At 37.3% G+C, this 20,170-nt stretch overlaps 1 protein-coding gene across 10 annotated transcripts in view; it reads left to right on the forward strand.

The window, feature by feature from the left end:
- The window catches only part of CCDC149 (coiled-coil domain containing 149), a 51,439-nt gene that overhangs the window by 26,545 nt on the left and 4,724 nt on the right, over window positions 1–20,170 (forward strand). For 5 of the 10 annotated variants that reach the window (XM_064418475.1, XM_064418481.1, XM_064418482.1 and 2 more), the window contains 8 exons: window positions 507–679; window positions 2,134–2,206; window positions 3,510–3,594; window positions 4,828–4,972; window positions 11,171–11,247; window positions 12,602–12,634; window positions 16,291–16,398; window positions 17,409–17,450. In XM_064418475.1, coding sequence (XP_064274545.1) covers window positions 507–679; window positions 2,134–2,206; window positions 3,510–3,594; window positions 4,828–4,972; window positions 11,171–11,247; window positions 12,602–12,634; window positions 16,291–16,398; window positions 17,409–17,450 — 736 coding nt within the window. The remainder of the gene's footprint in view (window positions 1–506; window positions 680–2,133; window positions 2,207–3,509; window positions 3,595–4,827; window positions 4,973–11,170; window positions 11,248–12,601; window positions 12,635–16,290; window positions 16,399–17,408; window positions 17,451–20,170) is intronic. The other 5 variants (XM_064418477.1, XM_064418478.1, XM_064418479.1 and 2 more) reach the window with 3 other exon arrangements.

Raw genomic sequence — 20,170 nt, forward strand, 5'->3', positions numbered from 1 at the left:
CTTGGTTTCATCTCCTTGAAGCTCTTTGTCCTTGAGTATCTTTCACACTGGACTTCTTCACTCTTTTGCTTAATAGCATAGCTCATCCTGTTGCCTCCATGATTGCTTATTTTTGTACTTTTTCAGATTTTATTCTATGGAACCTCATTGCTGAAATCCCATGATTAGTGCAAATTCCCACTTACAGGCTTTTTGACAAGGCTTGTTGACTTAATTCTTGGAGTCCTAGAAATTATATGATATAACCACCTTAATACGTTTGTAGAGCAGAATTACAGTAGGGATTGAGATTTCTTTTGCTGTTACATTTTAATTGTTTTCTAGAAAAGTTACTTAACTCCAAGTTAATGAAATTGAGTAAAAATACCTGGGGTTATGAGCTTTGAAAAGACTTTTGATTGTTCAAAATCAAACTGTTCAAACATGTGCTTGTTGCTGTTTTCAGGCTGGGTCCTATGTTAGCTATTGTTTAAACTCATACTGATACAGCTCTTCTTTCTTCTCAGATAGAGACTCTGAGATATGATCTTCAGGCTGCACTGGATGAGTTACAGGATGTGAAAGAGGAACGCTCTGTTTACCAAGATAAGTCTGACAGACTAAACCAAGAGTTGAATCATGTCTTAGGAGGGCATGAAAACCGTATCATTGACATAGATGCTCTGTGTATGGAGAACAGGTGAGTGCATTACTGTTTCCCAGAAAATCAGTGTGTTGTTGTAATAGGAGTATCAGGAAGTCAATCACAACAAAGAAAATATATTCAAGAATGAAAGTTAAGAGATTTTGGAAATTTGTTTTGCCTGTTTTGTTTATACTGTAACTAAGCATGAAAAAATATTGAGAAATCTAGGCTACAGGAAATTACCAATGTTGTATTTGGCTACAGAGATGCCAGTGATGTTCCCAAATAAAGCTAAACAAGGAAAAGGAAGAGAAGACCTTTTTATTCCCATCACTGTATGGCACCAAAAGCAAGAATATTAAAAATTTGTATATTCAGAAGCTCCCAGTGAACTGTAGTGGACTAATCTTGAATTTGAAACAGGGACTTTGAGTACCCTGAATTGCAGTTACAGACATAATTTTCTCCACAGGGATAGGTTATCAGCATGGAATGATTTGCCAACAAAAGTTGCTGGTGAAATCACCCATGTAGATATTCTTGCTGGTTTCTTGGGAAAAGAATGTGTTTATGGTCTCTACTAAGGATGACAGGGAGGAGTCACTGACAGAGCCATAGCAGGTATCTCCCTTAATGTCAGCAATTGCCTTAAAGTGAAATAGAACTTGTAAGACAGTTTCCATTTACAAAACCTATGCTTTAGGCAAGAAAGTGTACTGCCAAAGGCGTTACTTCTTCCCCGCAACTTCAGGGCTTTTTTCGGTTTTGTGTGACCTACAGAGTTCTGTATCAATTTAAGCCCCCTGCTCCCCTGACAGTGATGTGAGTTTTTTCCTGTGAAATAATTAAATTGTAATAAACCCTAATACAGCTACAGTTGTAATACATTAAAGAAGATACCTTATAAACCCTTTATTTATAAAAAATATATTTTTCTACTTGGAAATAACTGTCTCATCCAAGTGCATAAACTCTAATAGGAAGAACTGTACTGTTTCATTTAACTGTGTACCATTTTTCAACTATACTGTTAAATTTTCTACTTTGTGATTGCTAATGAGAAGTGCCAAGTAAGTGATGGATATTGCAATGCAAAAGTTCTGCATAGCTGAGTCTTATGTTGACATATATACAAATCTTCATGTGTCCATCTGACAGACCTTCAAGCACAGAGGGCGTACATAAATGCTTCCTGACTGTTTCCTCTAGACATAAATATATTCTTTTAGCTTTCTTCCCCAGAAACCTGATGACCAATACAAAATAGTTGTGCAGCATGCTTGACCAATCTAACAGAAGGGCAGCCTCCTGTTCTGATGCAATTTGTTTCCCTACTTTAAGTTTTATGGGGTCAAGAACAGTAAGATTTTGTTATTTCATCCCTCAGAGAACTGCAGAGGGAAAAGAACTCTCGCTAGTTCAAAGAGAGGACATGCCAAATAGTAAAGAAGACTGCTTGAGGCAGTATTTGAAGGTTCGTGAAGTAAAGGATTATGTTTCTTTTTCAGGTATCTTCAAGAGAGATTAAAACAACTTCAAGAGGAAGTCAACCTTCTGAAGTCTAGTATTACTAAATATAAGGTAAGATCTTCTCAGTGTATCATCTAAGCTGTGCTTCTTTGTTACTCTTCATTTTCATGTTAAATGTATTTGAAGAACAAATTTGTTCTTGAAAGAAAAATTGACACTGACAATATTAGTGTGTATTCATATTACATGCTCATTCTTCTTTGTAGGCTTCTTAGCTGAGGGTAGTACAAAGGGATACCTTTTAAGAGTATTTTGAAAAATTAATTAAATGCCTTTTTAAAGTTCTGTGGGGGAACCATCAGTCTGCTGCGGGGCAGATAATCAGTTTTCCAGCCAGCTGCTAGGTGAAAAGTACCAGATCATGCAGTGGTGAATAACTGCAGCTGTGTTGCTGTCACAAAAAGATTGTGTCTCCCTGTTTTCTGGTGGCTGTGCTATTTCTTCATGTAGCTTAATGGTAACAAAGCTTTCATTGTTCTTCTTTTCCTTAGAAGTTATATGTTATAACTTTTAAGTTAAAGTATATGCTGTTTTACATAAAACCTTCAGGACTGATTTTTGCCCTTCGCAGAAGATGTGCATTCTTATTTCCTTCTGCAAGTCATTTTGGGGAGCGGGAGGGAGAACTGCTTGTCAGTCCATGAGAAGGATAATCTTAGGATTGTCAATAGGATTTCTTCATTTAGATCACTATAAAGTAGTCACAGCCCTGATTGGTTTTTGTGCATGAGTAAAGCTCCTCAAAATACCAAGTTCATTTCAGTGTCTGTTCCCGCTTGCAGCTTGGGTCTCTTGTGTGAGTTTATTGGTGAGAACTGAGCATCTTGGTGGTCCAGTGGGTTTCACAGAACTGTAATTGAAAGATCTGGACTTCTGTAGCAGGACCATTCTGCTTCTAATTCCTGAAAGTCAGTATTTGGTACTAAAAGGCCTTATAGAAACTCTGATAGAGGAATTGGAACTTTCCCTTTGAAGCCTATCCAAAGAAATGCTGGAAAAAGTCTGCTTTTGTTTCCAGTTGATGTTGTCTACAGCATACTGCAGTATCTTCACTGGCAGTCAGCAGATTATTAAAAAATAGGCAAGCCTTAAATATACATTGGGGGGAGTGGGTGGGAGAGACTGCAGTAAAGTGATTACAATGAGACAGATGAGTCTTTGTAACATTCCAAATACTTTAGGCTGGAGAATAATAATCTTTGAGAGTTACACCCCCATAGTTTATTATAGGTGTAAGGTGTAGGCCTTGCAGAGTTGCTCTGAGACCAAAATCCAAAGTTCCAAATTCTTTCCTCCTAATGACAGGATTTGTTGGCTACTGTTTTTCTAAATAAGATATTTGTTGTTTCCCTAGAATGCACTAGAGAGACGAAAAAATTCAAAGACTCATAGTAGATCCAGTAGCAGTGCTCTGACTGGAGTCCTTTCTGCAAAGCAAGGTATTGCAAAAATGCGGCATGATGTTGCATATCTCATTGAATCCCTTTCATCTAACCTCTTAATTTCAGTAACCCTTTCCTTTTCCAACCAAACCAAAAGCTCTCTTCCTATTCCCTGTTTATTACTATGTGCTAATTTTGTGCTCTTCTCAGTTGACTTTACAACATAAAATTTGCCTCTGGATTGCTGCTTCTTCTTTTGTTAATTCTTTTGCCATTCATTCTGTCGCCCATTAGTTTTATCAAATATTTCTTTACTCTCTAGACCCTGACAAATCACTTCTGTATTCATCTCTTTGCTCTGCTAACAATGGCAGTCACAATTCTCATTCCAATGAAAAGTAGATTGGGTGGTGGAGGAGGGGCACTAAGTCAGGTTTTCTACTGCTGTTCTTGGAAGCTTTTACATTCAGATGTTTTACAAGAAATCTTTGTGCCCCATGTTTCTTCATGGGTAGCAAAATAATCTCTTTTCCCCGTTTCAAAGACAATATCAAGATTAGGAAAGAAAGGGAATGAGAAAATTCTTTGAAGAAAACAGTATTCCTTGCCACCCTACTGTTGAAATGTAGGTATATTCATACACACACACACGAGATTAGTAGTAAGTGTCATGCTAAGTTGAAACTCATTTTTCTGGTTTTGATTTCTCTTTTCTCCTCTTCTCCATGTACTTTCATACATGTGTATATATATATATTTATGTAAAGAAGCAGAGCCGGATTCTAATTACATATTTTAATGATACTAATGAACTTCCTGATTTGGCTTGAAGGTACAGACTCTGTGTTGCAGAGGAAGAGTTCATGGGCGACTGTATTTTCACACCAGTCTTAAATAACCTGAAGGATATAATGGTTCTAAAAATTAGTATAAAATATTGCTTGGAGGCTTCAGTTTTAATGACCAACTGGTCATTAAAAGAATGTAGAATAATGATTTTGTATCCTTCTGAACACAAAGATTTTTCCAAAAGCAGAATCAAGTTAATGTAAGATGTGTCTGCCTATACTTGTTCTGGCTATTGCTGTGAATAACAATTAACTTGGAAAGCCACTATATTTATGCCAGCTGGAAATTACAGTTCTGATCTTTTGGCTTTGTTTTCTAATTGAAGGAAAAATATATGTATTCATTTAAGTAATTGGAATAGTTCCTTAATGCTAAGTAAATGTTTGTGTTGCATTTCTGTGCATGAGAAGCCAAAACTCATTTGTGTTTTTAACATTATAGTCCAAGAGTTGTTGTCGGAGGATCATGGATGTAGCCTACCAGCCACACCACAATCCATTTCAGATCTCAAATCACTGGCCACTGCATTACTGGAAACCATCCATGAAAAAAACATGGTCATACAACACCAAAGACAAACCAACAAGTAGGTGGCATGACTTCTAAGTAAAATACCAAGTTATGGGAAAGTTAGTTTGGGGAAACATTTAGGGCAATGGGAAGGAAGATGCATTTTCACAGAAAATTCATTATCATGGTTGAGTGGCGGATTCTTTAGTTTCTAAGAACAGATTTGTGATTTGAGAAAAATTACATTTTCATCTTAAATTCTGGGGGTGACAGAGACCTGTCTGCCTCTGCTATGCAAGGATTGGTTTGCTGCTTAGGTTATTACAAACTGTAATAACTAAAAGCAGACTTCTAGCAGGAAGTCTGTAAGAACAGCTAAAGAAAAGCTTCTGGGAGGAAGGACACCCTTGAAGCAGAGAGAAGATATGTGGTAAATGGTTTTCAATGTAGGAATTTTCTAATAAGTTCTGATGGGTTTAGTAAGTGTTGCTCCTAGAAAAGAGTCTCAAAGGGTTAATGTAACATTTGACAAATGCTCAGTGGCCTGTGTCATTCAGATGATACCTGTTGCTCCTATAGTTACTTTGCTAAAAGTTGAAGCAGATAAAACAGTTTGATTGCTATTATATGGGGTTTTTTTAAAATCTGAACTGAACTTTAAAGGAGGATTTGTTTACTCTTAGCTGTTCTGCTCATCAATATAATTCTTTGTGGCTTGTACAGTTCCTATCATGGCAGACTACAAAAAATTTTGACACATTTTGTGACATTCTGATATTATTGTCCTTATACAGTGTATAAAAATCAGAGCTAGGAAATGTTCCTTGATTTTGTGCTCAATTTCACCCCCTCTTTTTTGTTGGTGAGTTTTTTGTTTTGTTTTGTTATTTTTTTTAACCCTGAGTCACTGGTGGTAATCAGAGGTTATTCAGGCTTCTCAAAAGCACATCAGGACCAGATGCCAGCAACAGCCAGACATCTTTCCTGAAAAGAAGTAGTACTGAAGTAAACTGTATTACACTAGAATGGATGATTCACTTTGAAAATTGATAACTTAGATACCAGGCAGACTCCATTGCATAATTCTGAGTGATGTGGCAACAGAAGTGGAGGAGCAGTTAATAGCCACTTTTAATACTTTTGAAACATCAAATGGCTAATCAGCTAAAAGAAGACTAAAATGGTGAAAATGTAGCCCAGATCTGACTGATGGCAGCTCAGTCAATTCTTGTCCTGTGATACAAGAGGAGTTACTGCACAGAACAGTGCTAAAGAAGGGCTAACAGATGCTTACTCCCTTCTTACTGCTAATGTAACATCAGAAGTAAAACATTCAGAGAACAACTTTTGTTGTTCCAGATGTAACCAATCCTTGCCTTTTACATCCTGATACTGTATCATTACCCAGTGTTTTTATTTTGCATAATTTTTCTTTTTGCAAAGTTCTTAGTTTTGTATTCCTCTTTGGTGATATGCAGTCTCTTTCATCTCTCAAATATTATTGCAATGATAGTTTTCTGATACTACTCTTTCTGCTTTCAACTACTGAGTATGGGTTATCTTGAGATAACCCACACAAGGAGATATGACCCTTATGTCTGTGTGCCCCACTGGTCACATAAAGCCAGCAGGGTATAATTGGGTAAACTGCTATTCTATGGCCAACAGAAGATCAAGGTCTTAGAGGGACATGACAGTCCATATCAGTCCAGAACTGTAGAACTGTAGTGTTATATTCCGTTCAGGGGAAAAAAATGGATAAATCCTGACCAAGTTGAGCAAAGAGCCTCAAAAACATTCCTTTGTAGTATTCTCATTCTTTTTGTCACTTTTGACTTCAGTGGATTAAAGAAGCTATTAAGGGAATAGCTTCTTTATATGGAAAGGAATGGGAACCACTACAAGTGGAAACACCTAAGACATAAAAATTTAATGTGAAAAAGGGAAATGCAGGTAGAACATCAAGGAAAAATATCCTTTATTTGAAATGCAAATAAACGAGGGCCCTTATTTGTCATGTAAATAACTAAAAGTCTGCTGACTTGTGAAAATGGGAAAGAAACTGCCCACCTGTTGGAGAAGGTTAGATGTGAGTGTATGACCAGTGTACAAGTTAAACAGACAGGGTCATAAGCTGGTACTAGTAGAAGATGCATTCTTTTGTTGAAGACATTTCTCCATTCAAAAGAGAAGTTGAGAAAGATGTGAGGCATGTAGTGACATAAAGTTTTACATAAATCACAAGACAGCAGTCTTTCCCTGTGCAAAGAGTATGTTTGGAGGACACATTTACTCTTTCGTATTGTTGTTCAAAGAAAGTGAGATTTATTGGGTAAAGAACATGAGATTTTGGGTTGGTTGTTTCTTTTTGTGGAGGAAATTCTGCATTTGATATTTGACGGGTGAATGACCTAGTAGTGATTCTCTTACTATCAGTAAATGAGATTTTTCAGACCATATGAACTTACTTTCCCCCATACAGTTAACCTACTCTAAGGTCTAGACCTCTTTGGTAGCTTGCAGATTGAGAGTTGGCTGTATAAGTTTACAATAGCAGAATGGTGGATTTGCTTTCTGAATAACTGAAGCAATAAGAAGACAGTGGATTTTTTAGTGTAGATTGGAATTTGGATGTTCTGTTGAAGTTTACTTTCTGTTCTTAAACTGTTGTTAAAAAAATCCATTGCCACTTGTTCTTGGAGAAGACACACTACTATTATTGCCACTCTTCTAAAGATGTGGCATGATAGAAGGAATTGTGGGAGTATGTGCCTAGGGACAAGTAGGCTAAATCTAGCCTTTATTTTTTATCCCCAGTTTTCAGGAAAAAAAAAGTTGTTGTGGAAAAAACCAGATTGTTTTTCCAAGGTGGTTGGTAGCTACTAATGCTAAGTTCAAGTAACGTCCTGTGTTTTTCTTCACAAGCCCATTAGCTTAATTTGAAAAGGCAGTTGTAAATTAATTCTCTACGCAGTAGTGTGTTGCAAGATTAAACAGTTCCATAAATGCAAAACCAAATTGTCCTAACTCTGCTTAGCAAATGGATAAACATTCTTTTTTTATTCTACCAGCAATAAACCATTTATTAGATGTTCTTTTCAGTGCAATTTGTTCCTGAAATTGCCAGCACTTGTGCAAGCTGGATCAGCGTAAAAGCTGCTGTGGTGCTTAGATATATTGCACTAATTTTAACATTTCTAACTTGGGCAAGTTCAGTCATGTCCAAAATTACAAAAAGGATTGTGTCAGTCTGTAACTTGAGCGCATGTTTCCGTGCGAGGTGCAGAGCCGGATATGGGACTGTGACAGTCCTATTTACAGGCATTTAGGTGGTGGTGTGTGCATGAGGGTGTATGTCTTCTGCAGCAAGAGCTAAATTAAAGTCAGGTGAAGGGAGCTCAGGTGCCGTAAATCACCACAGCTCCCTCCAGATCATGGCTGTGTAGGTTGGAAAGCATGAGAGAGCCAGAAAGAGGCTTCTGAAGTCAGGTGGGGCCATTGCTACTCTTGGACAAACAGATTTCTGTAAAACGTTATGCTGGAGGGAGGTTTATACTAACTCCCTTGTTGGATTAGGCACAGGACCAGAGAACAATGGAAATAGCTATCACCTGTGTCTGTGACATAATCCTTGTGTTTCAGTTGAAGGATCTGGTTCATGGTGTCTAGAGATAAAAAAAAGAGATTAGGGAATTGGGTGCTACCAGCCCATGCAGCCCCTTTAAAAATACCCACCCAGGTAGGCCTACCCAGGCCACTACAGCTCAGTCTTCCCACAGCATGTATGGAGGTGGCAAATTATCTGGAGATAAACCACATTGTGTTCAGAATAGCTTACACATTTATCTTTCAACAATTTATCGCAATAAGAATTTGCAGCTTTATTTAGGTTTTATTTCTCCAATACCTGTCTTGGGATAATGAGTTTTTTTTAAGCAAACTAGAATGATACTCATCACTGAATGTATTTTGCTCTCTTCCTTAATGAAAGGAGTGGGGTTAAATACTGTCCTCTGCTGTTGCCAAGCATTGTTCTGAGACACAAAATGATCCTTCTATATAAAAACCTGCAACAAAGGTTAAAAAAAATAACTCAGTGCCTCTTCAGAGGATTCAGTAGGTATTATCAGGATATATTCTCTCCAAAACCATTAGAACTAGTGTGGTACAGCTGATAAATAAATTATAAAATTTAAGAGAAGCAAGAGAAAAGTGACTTTGCTGTTGTTACCTGAATAACAAGAGCAGTAGCAATAACTTCTTACAGAGGATTGAGATATATGTGGTATGGCTGGCTGGCAGGGAGGGAGAGCAGCATCCTTCCCCTGTTTTCTGCCCTGGAACTAGTGGTGAACTACTTATGAAAATAATAAGGATTAGATGTGCTAAACTTCTGACTCCTTTGGGTGACAATCTTTAGCCAAATCAGCATTGTTTTGTCAGCTCCTTGCCAGAACTAACATGATGTGGAAGAAGTCTTACCTCATTTCTCTCTGTTCCCCTCTAATTGGGGAATTCCACGTTCTTTAGCTGACCCTTGGTGAGGCCTTAGGCAGGAAGGTGGGAAGGGGCTCCCAGTGTGCAAGGCAGAGTTTCCTGAAAGCTTCTCTGTGCCTTTTGCTGTCACCTGTGTTGTACTGCAGAGCCCAACTGCTAGATGTCAGGGTTATAAAAAGTGTTATTAAGGCTGAGTTTCTCATACCAGATGGAAGCATTCTGAAAGTGAAATCTAGACCTGAATAATTTTGCTTTTAATTGGAGAAGACAGTAGTAAATCCATCATAACCTTTTTAACCTACTGAAACACTGAGTTTCATTGGGGAAATAAACATAACTGCTTTGTCTTTTCTCCTCTGCTTTTTAGTGTGATGGACTGTTCTTTTTAGTTGACACACACCCCTGTACCTCTCAGTACTTTCTTTGATGTTTATTATAAGCTTTCTCTTTCTGTTTTACATACTGTCTCTCATCTTGATATTTTTGTAATCTTTAAAATACTTATAGGCTTTTATTGTGTCATTGCAAAGCCCTCACAGTAGAGATTTCAAAAATGCTTAGTCCTTGTTAATCAATTTTCCTAGCCCTTTGATATTTGTTGGGAGTGCTATTCTTCACGTCCTTCCCAGAATCTGCCATCTTGTCAGTAATGACATTCCCAGTGTGCTCAAATGTCTGCACACAAAGCCCTTGCTGAGGAGCTCTCAGTGCAGCATTACACAGCTCTGGTATGCACAGGAAGATACTATTGCCTTGCTGGCTTGGGATATGCTGCTTCTCAGCATTCAGTTCAAATTTAACTGATTTATCCTGTTGCTGTAATTTGATGAGTAAAACTTGCTGTCCATAATCTCTGCTGTCATGTTTAGAATTGCTGCCTTGTCTATGTTTCTCAGTCTAGTGAGTATTGTTTGGGATTTATTTAAAGATTTTGACTCTAGCAGACTTGCTGTGCCTGTGAAACACTTGCAAAAATTCATTGGAGAAACGAGCCTTCTTTTCAAGATAGAAATCTCTCATTTGATCTGGGGAGAGAATTAAGACTAAAAGTTAAATCCTGCAGGAGAGCTAACTGCAAATAGTATTTGTGTATGAAGTCAGATACAAAAGAAGACATGACCCGAGAAATACAGTGAATACTGAGTGGATGACAAAGGCACTAAAGAGCTTGAAGCTTTTTAGTAAAGTAGAAAGCAGTTCAATTCTAAAAAAAAAAAAAAAAAAGGTGTAATAGAAAAAATATTCCTTGCCATTTTAAGCAATCTTAATGATAGAGAAAATTCCCTGAATAAAGGAGTAGCAAAAATGTGTGTCTTGGAACTTCAGATTCAATCTAGATGCTGTCTTGAGTTTTCCATGTTTTCTCTGTGTAGCTTTTACCTTTTAAAAGGTAAAAGCTATAAAGAAAATAAAGTGATATTTGCAGGCAAGAAGATTGAAATATTGCAAGTTGCTTTTCTTTTTCTTTGCTGCAAAGATTGAATGTCTAGTACATCCTAGGTCTTTTGCTTTTTTAAAAGCATGGTATACATTAGACAAATATATTTAATATATTATATTAATATTATATGAATATATTATATTAACATTATATTAGTATATTATATTTATAATTTTCTTTTAACTCTGGGAGAGGCTTTCCATTGCTGTTAGTGAAAAGAGATGACTGTATACAGGTTTACTGCACTGGTTAAGTAGCAATTTAAAAATTCAGCTGTAGTCATAAAAGTAATTGGGCTTTAGTTACCTTGGTATAACAACTATTCTTTTTCCAAAGAATTCTAGGTAATCGCGTGGCAGAACTAGAAAAGAAATTAAGAACTTTGGAAATTGCTGGCTTGTGGAGTCTTCCAGGTTAGTAAAATTTCAAGCAAATAGCTTGCAGTATTTAATTTTCAAGGGTATGTTTGCATTTAAGACAAGTTTAGCCGTGATTCTTTTTAATGGCAGTTACCTTGTGAATGTTCTGTTCAGCACATTTGAAAAATTAGAAATGTCTAATAAATATTAAGTGGAAAGCAAAAATAGACTTTGTAAACTCTTAAGTCAAATAGGTATTGAAAATAACATGAAAAGTGCTAAAAAAAAGGTTTAAATATTGAAGTAATCAAAGTATTTCCATAGACAGCAGGCAAAAGACAAGTGAACTATTTTATTTAAACATTGCATAAAATGATGCACAGGTCATTGGTCATTATGTTTTTCAACTAATTTTATTTATTAATTTTGTACTTCTTTTAACCATGGATTTAGTTTTTTTACTGTTTTTAAATGCTATTTTTTTCTTTAGAATCATAAACTCCTAGAAATTGGAAACGTAAATGGTTCTAAATTTTCTAGTCCATCTCTCCAGAACAGGCTTATTCCCTATAGTCCCTTATGTATTGTATTTGGTTTTAAATTACTCAAGTAATGGGAGATTAATCTGCTTCCTAATAGACATCGTTGTTAGGAAAATGTGCAATATTTAATTTACATTTACTTTCTTGCTTCTTTTCTTCCCATTGCACCTAATTGTGTCTTCCATAACCACTGTAAATTATGCTACTTTGTTGGTGGTGTTTGCATCATTAGGCTTTGTTGTTTACACATTCCTATCAGTGCTAGTAAGAGTGGGAAAGAGTGGTTTAGGTTTCTGGTTTTTTGTGTCTGGTTTTTCCACCTAACTTGTACCTGTAGAAGAAAACTTGACAGAGCTGAAGAGCCCTTGTAACAAACCTGTGCTGTTCAGCTGTTTGGGCTGATGTGTGTTTCTGCTTCAGCTCACCTTTTTGGGCTTCCTCAGTCCTGCTTGAGTCTTTCCAGAACTGGAGGTCCAAATCTGTTTCCAAAGATTGCTCCACAGTTAGTCACCGAACACAGGTAGTGTACTTAGTGCAGTTGTGCCTCTGCATTCTCCAAGAGATGAAGGTGAAATGTTTGTCTAAGACCTTGCTAATGCAGTTTAGTACATTACTAAAGACATGTTCCTCAAACTCACTGATTCAAGGTATTGTAGGGATTTGTTTGTTTAGTTTTGTTTTTCAAAACTAGTGTTCCATAAAATTTTTACACTAATAAATGCAGCACTTCGCATGTTTGCAAAATGTATTTTAAAAAATGGAAGTGGGAACTTCTTGCACCATTTTGATCTATATAGGTAAAGCATCAAATTAACATTTATACAATAACAACTGTCTCTTTCCTTCCTTTCTTTTGCTGCCTGAAGGCCTGAGCTACAATGTCTCAGTGGGATTTGGGAGTAGGTTCTGCTTAACATATTTTTTTAGTAACTGATCCTAGCAGTACGTTAAATATTGTCATTGCATGTAAATAAATGGAAATGTTTTCTGAACATTTTTATATCCAGCAGATTAAGATGTTCAGTCAATTGAGTTAGATGACCACAGGAGAAATAGAGGCTGCTCTGCATGAAAGTTCATTTGTGTTATCAAAAATAGTAAGAGGGGATGATCTTAAATATTTTTTAAGGAATTTTGCACTGTATTGTGAGTTCTGTTGAGCCCTGTGGTTTTGTTGATTTTTTTGCTTGCCTTTTAAATCAGGAGTGCACTTTTGTTTCCAAGTGCACTCTAATCCTGAGGTGGTCAAAAAGAGCATTGCAACACCTGGTGGGTCACCAGTTTTCTTTTCAGAGCATGTGACGCTTCCACTCCATAAAACAGCAATGTGTAACAATTAGTGTGAGAATACCACAATGGATTCTGCAGTTGAATATTGGCTTGGGTGAGGAGCAGAACATGGAGAGTATCTCATCTAGTCAGTCTTAAATCCAGAGTGAAAAAGTATTATTTGGTTGTGAGTGGAATTTTTTGTCACTGGGAAAAAAAAATGCAAAAAAAGCTGATGTTCATTCTAGCGCTGAAAGAAATGCACATTACAAATCGCAGGATTTGTGAAGTTAATGTTCCTACTTAGTCATCATTGTTTATATAACATTTATAACATACACTGTCACCAAGATATTATTATCTTCCAAATGCTGTTAATATACTTGATCCTATTGAAGAAAGATCTTGAATGCCTCTGGTTTTTTTGTTCGGTGACATATTTGTCATCTGCTTTTTGAGAAAGCCATGAATGAACTATGGGGAAGCTAATCAACAAGAAGTGCATATTTAATTTTTGAGAAGGTGAAATTTCATTCCCTGTGGAAGTTCTGCCTACCAGACTTTATATTTCCCTGCTTAGAAAATGGGCTTTAGTTAAGTGAATCTCTTGTGAGGTTTGTTTTCATTGCTGAAAAGAAAGCAAGTTTGGGCATAGATTTGGCTTTGATTTTCTTTTTATAATCCTGCTTCCCTTGAGAAGGAAGCATAGAATGTGATGTTCACAGAAGCATTTAATTCTTTGCTTTGTCTTGGCTACATTGTGGTTGAAATATGCACAGAAATAAGTTAAATGTATTCAATAACAGTACATAATAAACAGCATTTAATTCTTTTTGCATGATGTCATTAGACATTCAGATGGGTAATTCCGTATTTTTTTAAATCTGTCATTTCCTGAAAATTCCAGATTTCCACTGAAAAAAAGTCTAAGAAAGAGCCAACTATGACTCAGCCTACTTCTGTGTGGGATGATAAGAGAGTTTCGATGCTGCCTCTCGCCCTGCAGTAATCAGCAGAGGCAGGGTAGAATTAAAGGGCTCTGCAGCTGCTGTGGCTGTAGCCAGTTACAGTGGCATAGGGTGCAGCAGAGGTTATAAGAAAATACCCAACCCTGGAGAAGAAAATGAAAAAATTTACTATTACTGAAAACTTATATGTATTTTGAGATCCGTATACTTTTCACTATAGTCCTTGAAAAATTCATTAGAGGAACATGAAGCTATATAAGTTATGAAATTGAGCTTACACAGCAGCTAGTTGAAATTCTTTGTGTGTAATCCAGCTTCAGATCATGATTCACAGAATGTAGTGCAGCAGTAGCCCTATGTGCCTCCTTCATGAATGGATGTGAATCGATGTTAATAAATAAATATTCATCAGACTCTTTGGGTCACATCTATTGTTAAGACATGTGGATACTGAGCTTAGCTTTATTTTCTGTAACCAGGCTGGTTTTCCGAGAAAAATGGGAAAGTGAATGTGTTTACTTTGTAAATACTGGCTGGAAAGTCAAGAAGTATCTTTTGTGAAGCTTGTCTTGCAATCTTCAAAGACTTCAGCTCAGGCTTCACTTTTTTTTATTAAATAAATTTAAAAGCTTCTGCTTTCTACTTTCGTATTAAAACCGCTACCCATTTTTTTATTCATCATCTTTTTACTTCCTCCATTGGATTATTTTGTATCTTTTTGGATATGCGGCTGCTTCTGACTCTGTGTGAATATCTGTTGGATATTTTCATACCACAAGTTCCCTGTATGATTTGGTTCTTCCAACACGCAATTCCTTCACTGTTACAGGAAGGTACTTTCATCTAGGAGCTTTTACATTTTGAAATATTTGTTGGATTTGTTTTGCATTTTGAAATATTGGTTTGATTTGTTTTGCATTTTTTATGTTTTTAATTAATTTTGTCTCACAGTGGGAGGGTTGTCCTCTTTGCTATTAGTTAATGCTGTTTTTTATTACTGAGTCTGATGAATGCAGAATTCTGATGCATACTTGACAGGGGGATCAAATTTCCACAAGATCCATGCTTTAAAAGCATTAATTACTTATATTGCTGCAGTGTATTGCCCAGCATGGCAAGGGTATAAAAAGATCATTACCACCTTCAGGATCAAGGTATTTGCAGCCAGTGCCCTTAAAAGGAATTAGGGATTGGAGTGGTCCAGTTAGACTCCATGGGAACAGCTTGACTTTCATTATTCCTTAGTATGCACCAGAACTTTCTCAGAGCTGGATTTATTCCAGGTGTCTCCTGACCTGGTGTTCTCTTGAAAGTCTTTGTCTTGGATGGGTGATTAGATTTAGGATGTTGCCTTAAGGTGAAACGTACTAACAGATTTAGAGGGGCGAAGTGGCTGTTACATAAATGTCGGTTCTCATGGAGATAAATAGAGCAGTATCTTGCTGCCTCCCCAGCCATTACTTATCAGTTGGCACTTGTTCTGGAGGCCACACAAGCACCACGCTTAGCTGATCTTGCACATTTCCTGCCTTTGCCCCTCTAGGTTTAAGGTAGTGTCAGTCACTAAAAACATGAGCATCCTGAATAGTGGAGGACTTCCTAAAGGATCTGCAGGTGTTGCTTTCTGCATTGCTAAAATATGTAAACACTAAGCATCTACAGCAGTCCTCAGATGAAGGATTTCTTGCACTATTTTGTCTGCAAAAGAGCTGGAAAATTGCATTTTTCCATTTGGTTTAAAACTAAAATGCTCAGAAATGTTTTGGGAATTTTCAGATTAAAATCCCTCCTGTTTCCCAGGAATGTGTACTTGTTTGCTCCCTCAATTCTTAATTATGCAAAGTTTTTAGGGTTTTTTTAAGGAAGCATTGCAGGATAATATGTAAATCTGAAGCATAAAGCTACATAATGATGAACCTGCTTGTATCACATGAAACAGAATAATAGAGAGTAAAGAGTCAGTGCTGAACACTTGCTGGTAATAGCATGCAAGTGATCCATTACTTTGGTATGATCCGATTATTACTATTTTTAATTGAATTCTAATTGCTAATTCAATTTGCTGCATACAGAACCTGGTCTTTCAAAATCTGGCCTTTACTCAGTACTGCAGATAAAAACATACATCTTTTCTGCCTTTGCTTTGCATATTGTGGCTCCAGTAGAGTATTTTTTTTCCACGCTGTGAAAGGATCATTTGAGATGCTTTTCCTGTTCTGTACTTCTCAGTATCATTGTTAAAAATTTGTAGGGAACATCATTGATGCACAGTGGCTGTAATTGGTGAAGCAGCAGTTCTAACAGTGTGATTGTTGCAGGTGGGAAGGATACGATAACATTCAGTGACCCAGCCCTGCCCGTGATACAGCGGTCCAGGTCACCCTTGTTAGCGTTTCCTGATAAGCCTCAGAGAACTGAAGTGCAAGGTGAGCACCTGGGACGTAAGAACATGATGAGAGCTGAGCACTCATTTCTTTCCAAATAAAATGTAATAAATTTTCATGCTGGGATAGCAGAAGGCAAAGTTTCAGTGACCACAGAGATTGAATACATCATCCACAAGTAAAACAGATAGATGGTCCCAGTACAAATAGCAAAGAAATGACTGAAAAGTTACTATTGAATGGATTGCTAAGGCTAGGGATCAGGTCTTGCACCTCAGAGAATTTTCTGCCAGATACCGTGACACTGTGTGAAGTTATTCATGTCATCTGTGTTGCAGTTAACTGATTCCTGCACTTTTCCCCTCAGTTAAAATGCACAGTAGGAAGCAGTCTGTGGAACTGGTTTAGCACTTTCCTGCATTATAGGTGATGTCTAGATGAATGGCCTCCTGATTGCACATGGTAAATTGAAATACCCAGCTCATTTTCCCAGAGAAATTGACTGCTTTTTTCATAGTCTTACATGTGTTTTGTTAAAAATCCTTCTCCAATAGCAAACTTTAACATCTCTCCAAAATCAAGCTTAACTTTATTTGACAATTGCTGATAACCTTGTTTTGTTTTTCCTTAGTTTTTCAAAATGGATGGGAGATGGATTATTATATTTGATTATTGACATTTGGATAAAGTCTTTAATGGGCATAACATTATGATGTGCCCAGATCTTTCTCAGCTAACCATGAAGCATCATAAACAATTTATTTGTTAGTCCTGAAACTAAATAGATTGTGGCTTAATTTTGACTTTATAGTCTATGTCATTATCTGATAAAATGTGACAGCGAGGCTCATCTTTTTTTATAATCTTGATCAGCTGATATTTTTGCTAAAAATAAGAAGTGAAACTGTAATGAATGGTTCTCTGGTGAGTAATAATAACTCATAAATATTCATTCTTTTACCTACTTAATTGTTGATTTTTAATTAAATCTGCAGTTACTGAAAGTATTTACTTGGTGGCATTATGCTCTTTTCTTTCCATATTTGTCCTAGGTGAGGCTGATATTGCATTTGTGATTAAAGACTATCAGACAGGCAAGTCTGATCTGCCTATCATATCTCATCAGACCCTCTTGCTGTTGCTTTGTAACACTGCCAAACCTTAACTCCGGGCTGAAGCTTTCCACATTGTATTTTCTACGTCAGCTAATTTTTTTTTTCTTTTAATGTTAAACACTGATGACCACGTGGGGTTTTGGTGGCCTTTTTTGTCTGCTGTATGTTTGAATTTGGGTTGTTTTTTTCTTTTTCTCAAATATGCAAGCATTTCCTGTATCTACAATTATAGGAATTTGAAATCTAGGGGAAAGGCTTCCAGCCTGAGGAAGGAGTCTGGAGTTTCCACCTCATTCTACATGATTCACTTACAAATCTCATCTGATAAAAACAAACAAGGTATTCTGTTGAGCTTACTTTGTGCCACCAGTGGTGGCAAAATTCTGTAAGCACCATTCCTTTGAGATAAAGTAAACTTAGAGGGGAAAAAAGCCTGTAGCAGAGTGGGAAGGAAGGCCAAGATCAGAACTCTGAAGTGGTAGGAAGACTAGAGTAGATGGGGTTTGACAGCATCAATGGAAGTCTGAGTGAGGAGGGACTTGCATGTGGCTGAGCAGAGGTCAGAGCACAGGAGTGAGGAATCAGAACATTGGCAGTGAAAGCAAGATGTGATTAAAAAATATTGAAAGGTGGATGAGAAATGGGCACAGTGAGTATAGGGACTGGATAAACAAGGGGATATGGAACAGGAACAGAAAGATGGGCAGGGGAAGAGAAGAGCAGAAGTAAACATCCTTGGATAGGAAAGGACAGACCAGGATTAGACCTGTGGCAGTTATAGGAAGAATCAGCTCCCAGTAGGTCATCTCCTTCTTTCCTTCTCTTCATCCCATGACCATAATGAAAACCAAGGTTAATCACAGAAATTCTGTCATCAGACTGAAGCAGGTTAAGAAATTACTGTTCTGCCTGCACAAACAGCTTGGGTTTTCTATGTCCCAATATATCTGATTACCTGCAGTGAGAACTGAGATAAAAGTTACCTCTGTGATAACTGAACTGGGACAACTTTTTGGTGACATAAATGAGCCCATTTCTACAACCAGCTGTGCAGGGAACACCATAGTTTCTAGCAGTAGGTGATGCAAGAATAACCTGTTCTGCTGCTCCAGATGCTTTTTCTGAAGGATATTTGGGGCTGCCATTTTACCTTCAAAGCCTGAAAAGGAAACAGTGTGTTTTCAGCTGTGGGGCTTATCCCTGTGCTTGGAGTCACACAACTCCTCTGCAGTCAGTTTTGTACCATTCTGCACAGAGAATGACTGCTGTTGAGGTTTAGGAACTTGGTGCATATTGCAATTTTTCATCTATACCATGTACCCTCCAAAATCTGAGGGACCTTGACAACTGGGAATAAAACAGGAGTGTGTTCATCCACCATCATTTATGAAACAAGTATTCTCTTGGCTAAAGTGTTACTGAAATAAAAACAAAACCACTCTTATTTTCCTATTCATTCAATGATCAGTTGAGTGAAAACAGTAGATAACCACAAGAGCAATGAAATTCTTACTTAGCATTTTATATTAGATCTCATGTCACATTGGTCAGTTATGGCCTTTTAAAGAGGAGCATGGATATTTGGTGCCTGTTTGACTCGAGAAATCTTAGCTTTTGAACAAACACTTATTCTTCATCAGAACTTTTTATAATGCATCAAGTGTTGCTCTAGCTAGATCTGTAGATAATCAGAGGGCTTTTGCAGGCTTTTTTTATCCAATCTGCTTACCCTGGTCTCATCAAAGCCTCCTTTAATCTGCACTTGTTATCATTGTTTCAGTTAAGCTGGATGGTGGATGTCTGTAGGATCTACTGTGCAGTTCCTGTGTGAACATGCATAATGGAAGAGTACAATCATATGAATTAAAGCCTGTTTTGTGTCACAAAATCTCACTTTATCCGATGCACAGGATGGATAGTGTCATGGGATGGATTGTACCTGTGCATCACAGCTGCTACTGAACAGCTACTCGGGGTTTTTCCCCTCCATTGTTGAATGCCTTGTCCCTGCTGTACTCCTGGGTGCTATTTCAGGCATTCCCTGAAGAAAACAGTGCTGTTCTATGAACTTTTCTTTGGTGATTTAGTGCTTTGAGACAATTTATCTTCAGAAGATTGCAGCAAGGTGATAGGTTGTTGTTTTTCTACTGTAAGAGGGAGGAAACTGAGGCTTGCAAAGAGGAATGTGGAGTCCCTGCTAATTTCAAGTGCTAGTTTGTGGTACATACATTTTGGCTCATTTGGAGCACTTTGATGTACAGCACAAGCAGAGCAGTACTGCACGTCAAGCTCCTAGTTTTCCAGCTGACTTCTCAGATAATGAGGCTTAGATCCAGTGGGTGATCACCTTTTAAAAGTTAATTTATCCCTGCCTTTTCCACAGACTTAAATTCCAGCTCTTCAGAGTTGCATTCCTAGTTTTGTTGATGGCAGTAAGAGTGTCTGTTCCCCTTGTGCAAACCCTGGTCTCATTCACTCAGTATCTCCCAAATTCTAAATGAAGCAGGTATGATAGAGACAGTAGGCTGGTCCTTGTGTGACGCAGGATTCCTGTGAGAGAAATGGAGTAAATTCTTAAATACTAAAATGTAATATGTCTGCACAACAAGAGTAATTTTGAGCTCTCAAGGCAGACTGATTTTTAGCATTTCCTAATTTTTCTTACTTTACTTTGCAAGCTTATTTTTAATGAGGCTTCC

Source organism: Passer domesticus, chromosome 4 (assembly GCF_036417665.1).
Source record: "Passer domesticus isolate bPasDom1 chromosome 4, bPasDom1.hap1, whole genome shotgun sequence".
NCBI classification, from domain to species: Eukaryota; Metazoa; Chordata; class Aves; order Passeriformes; family Passeridae; genus Passer; species Passer domesticus.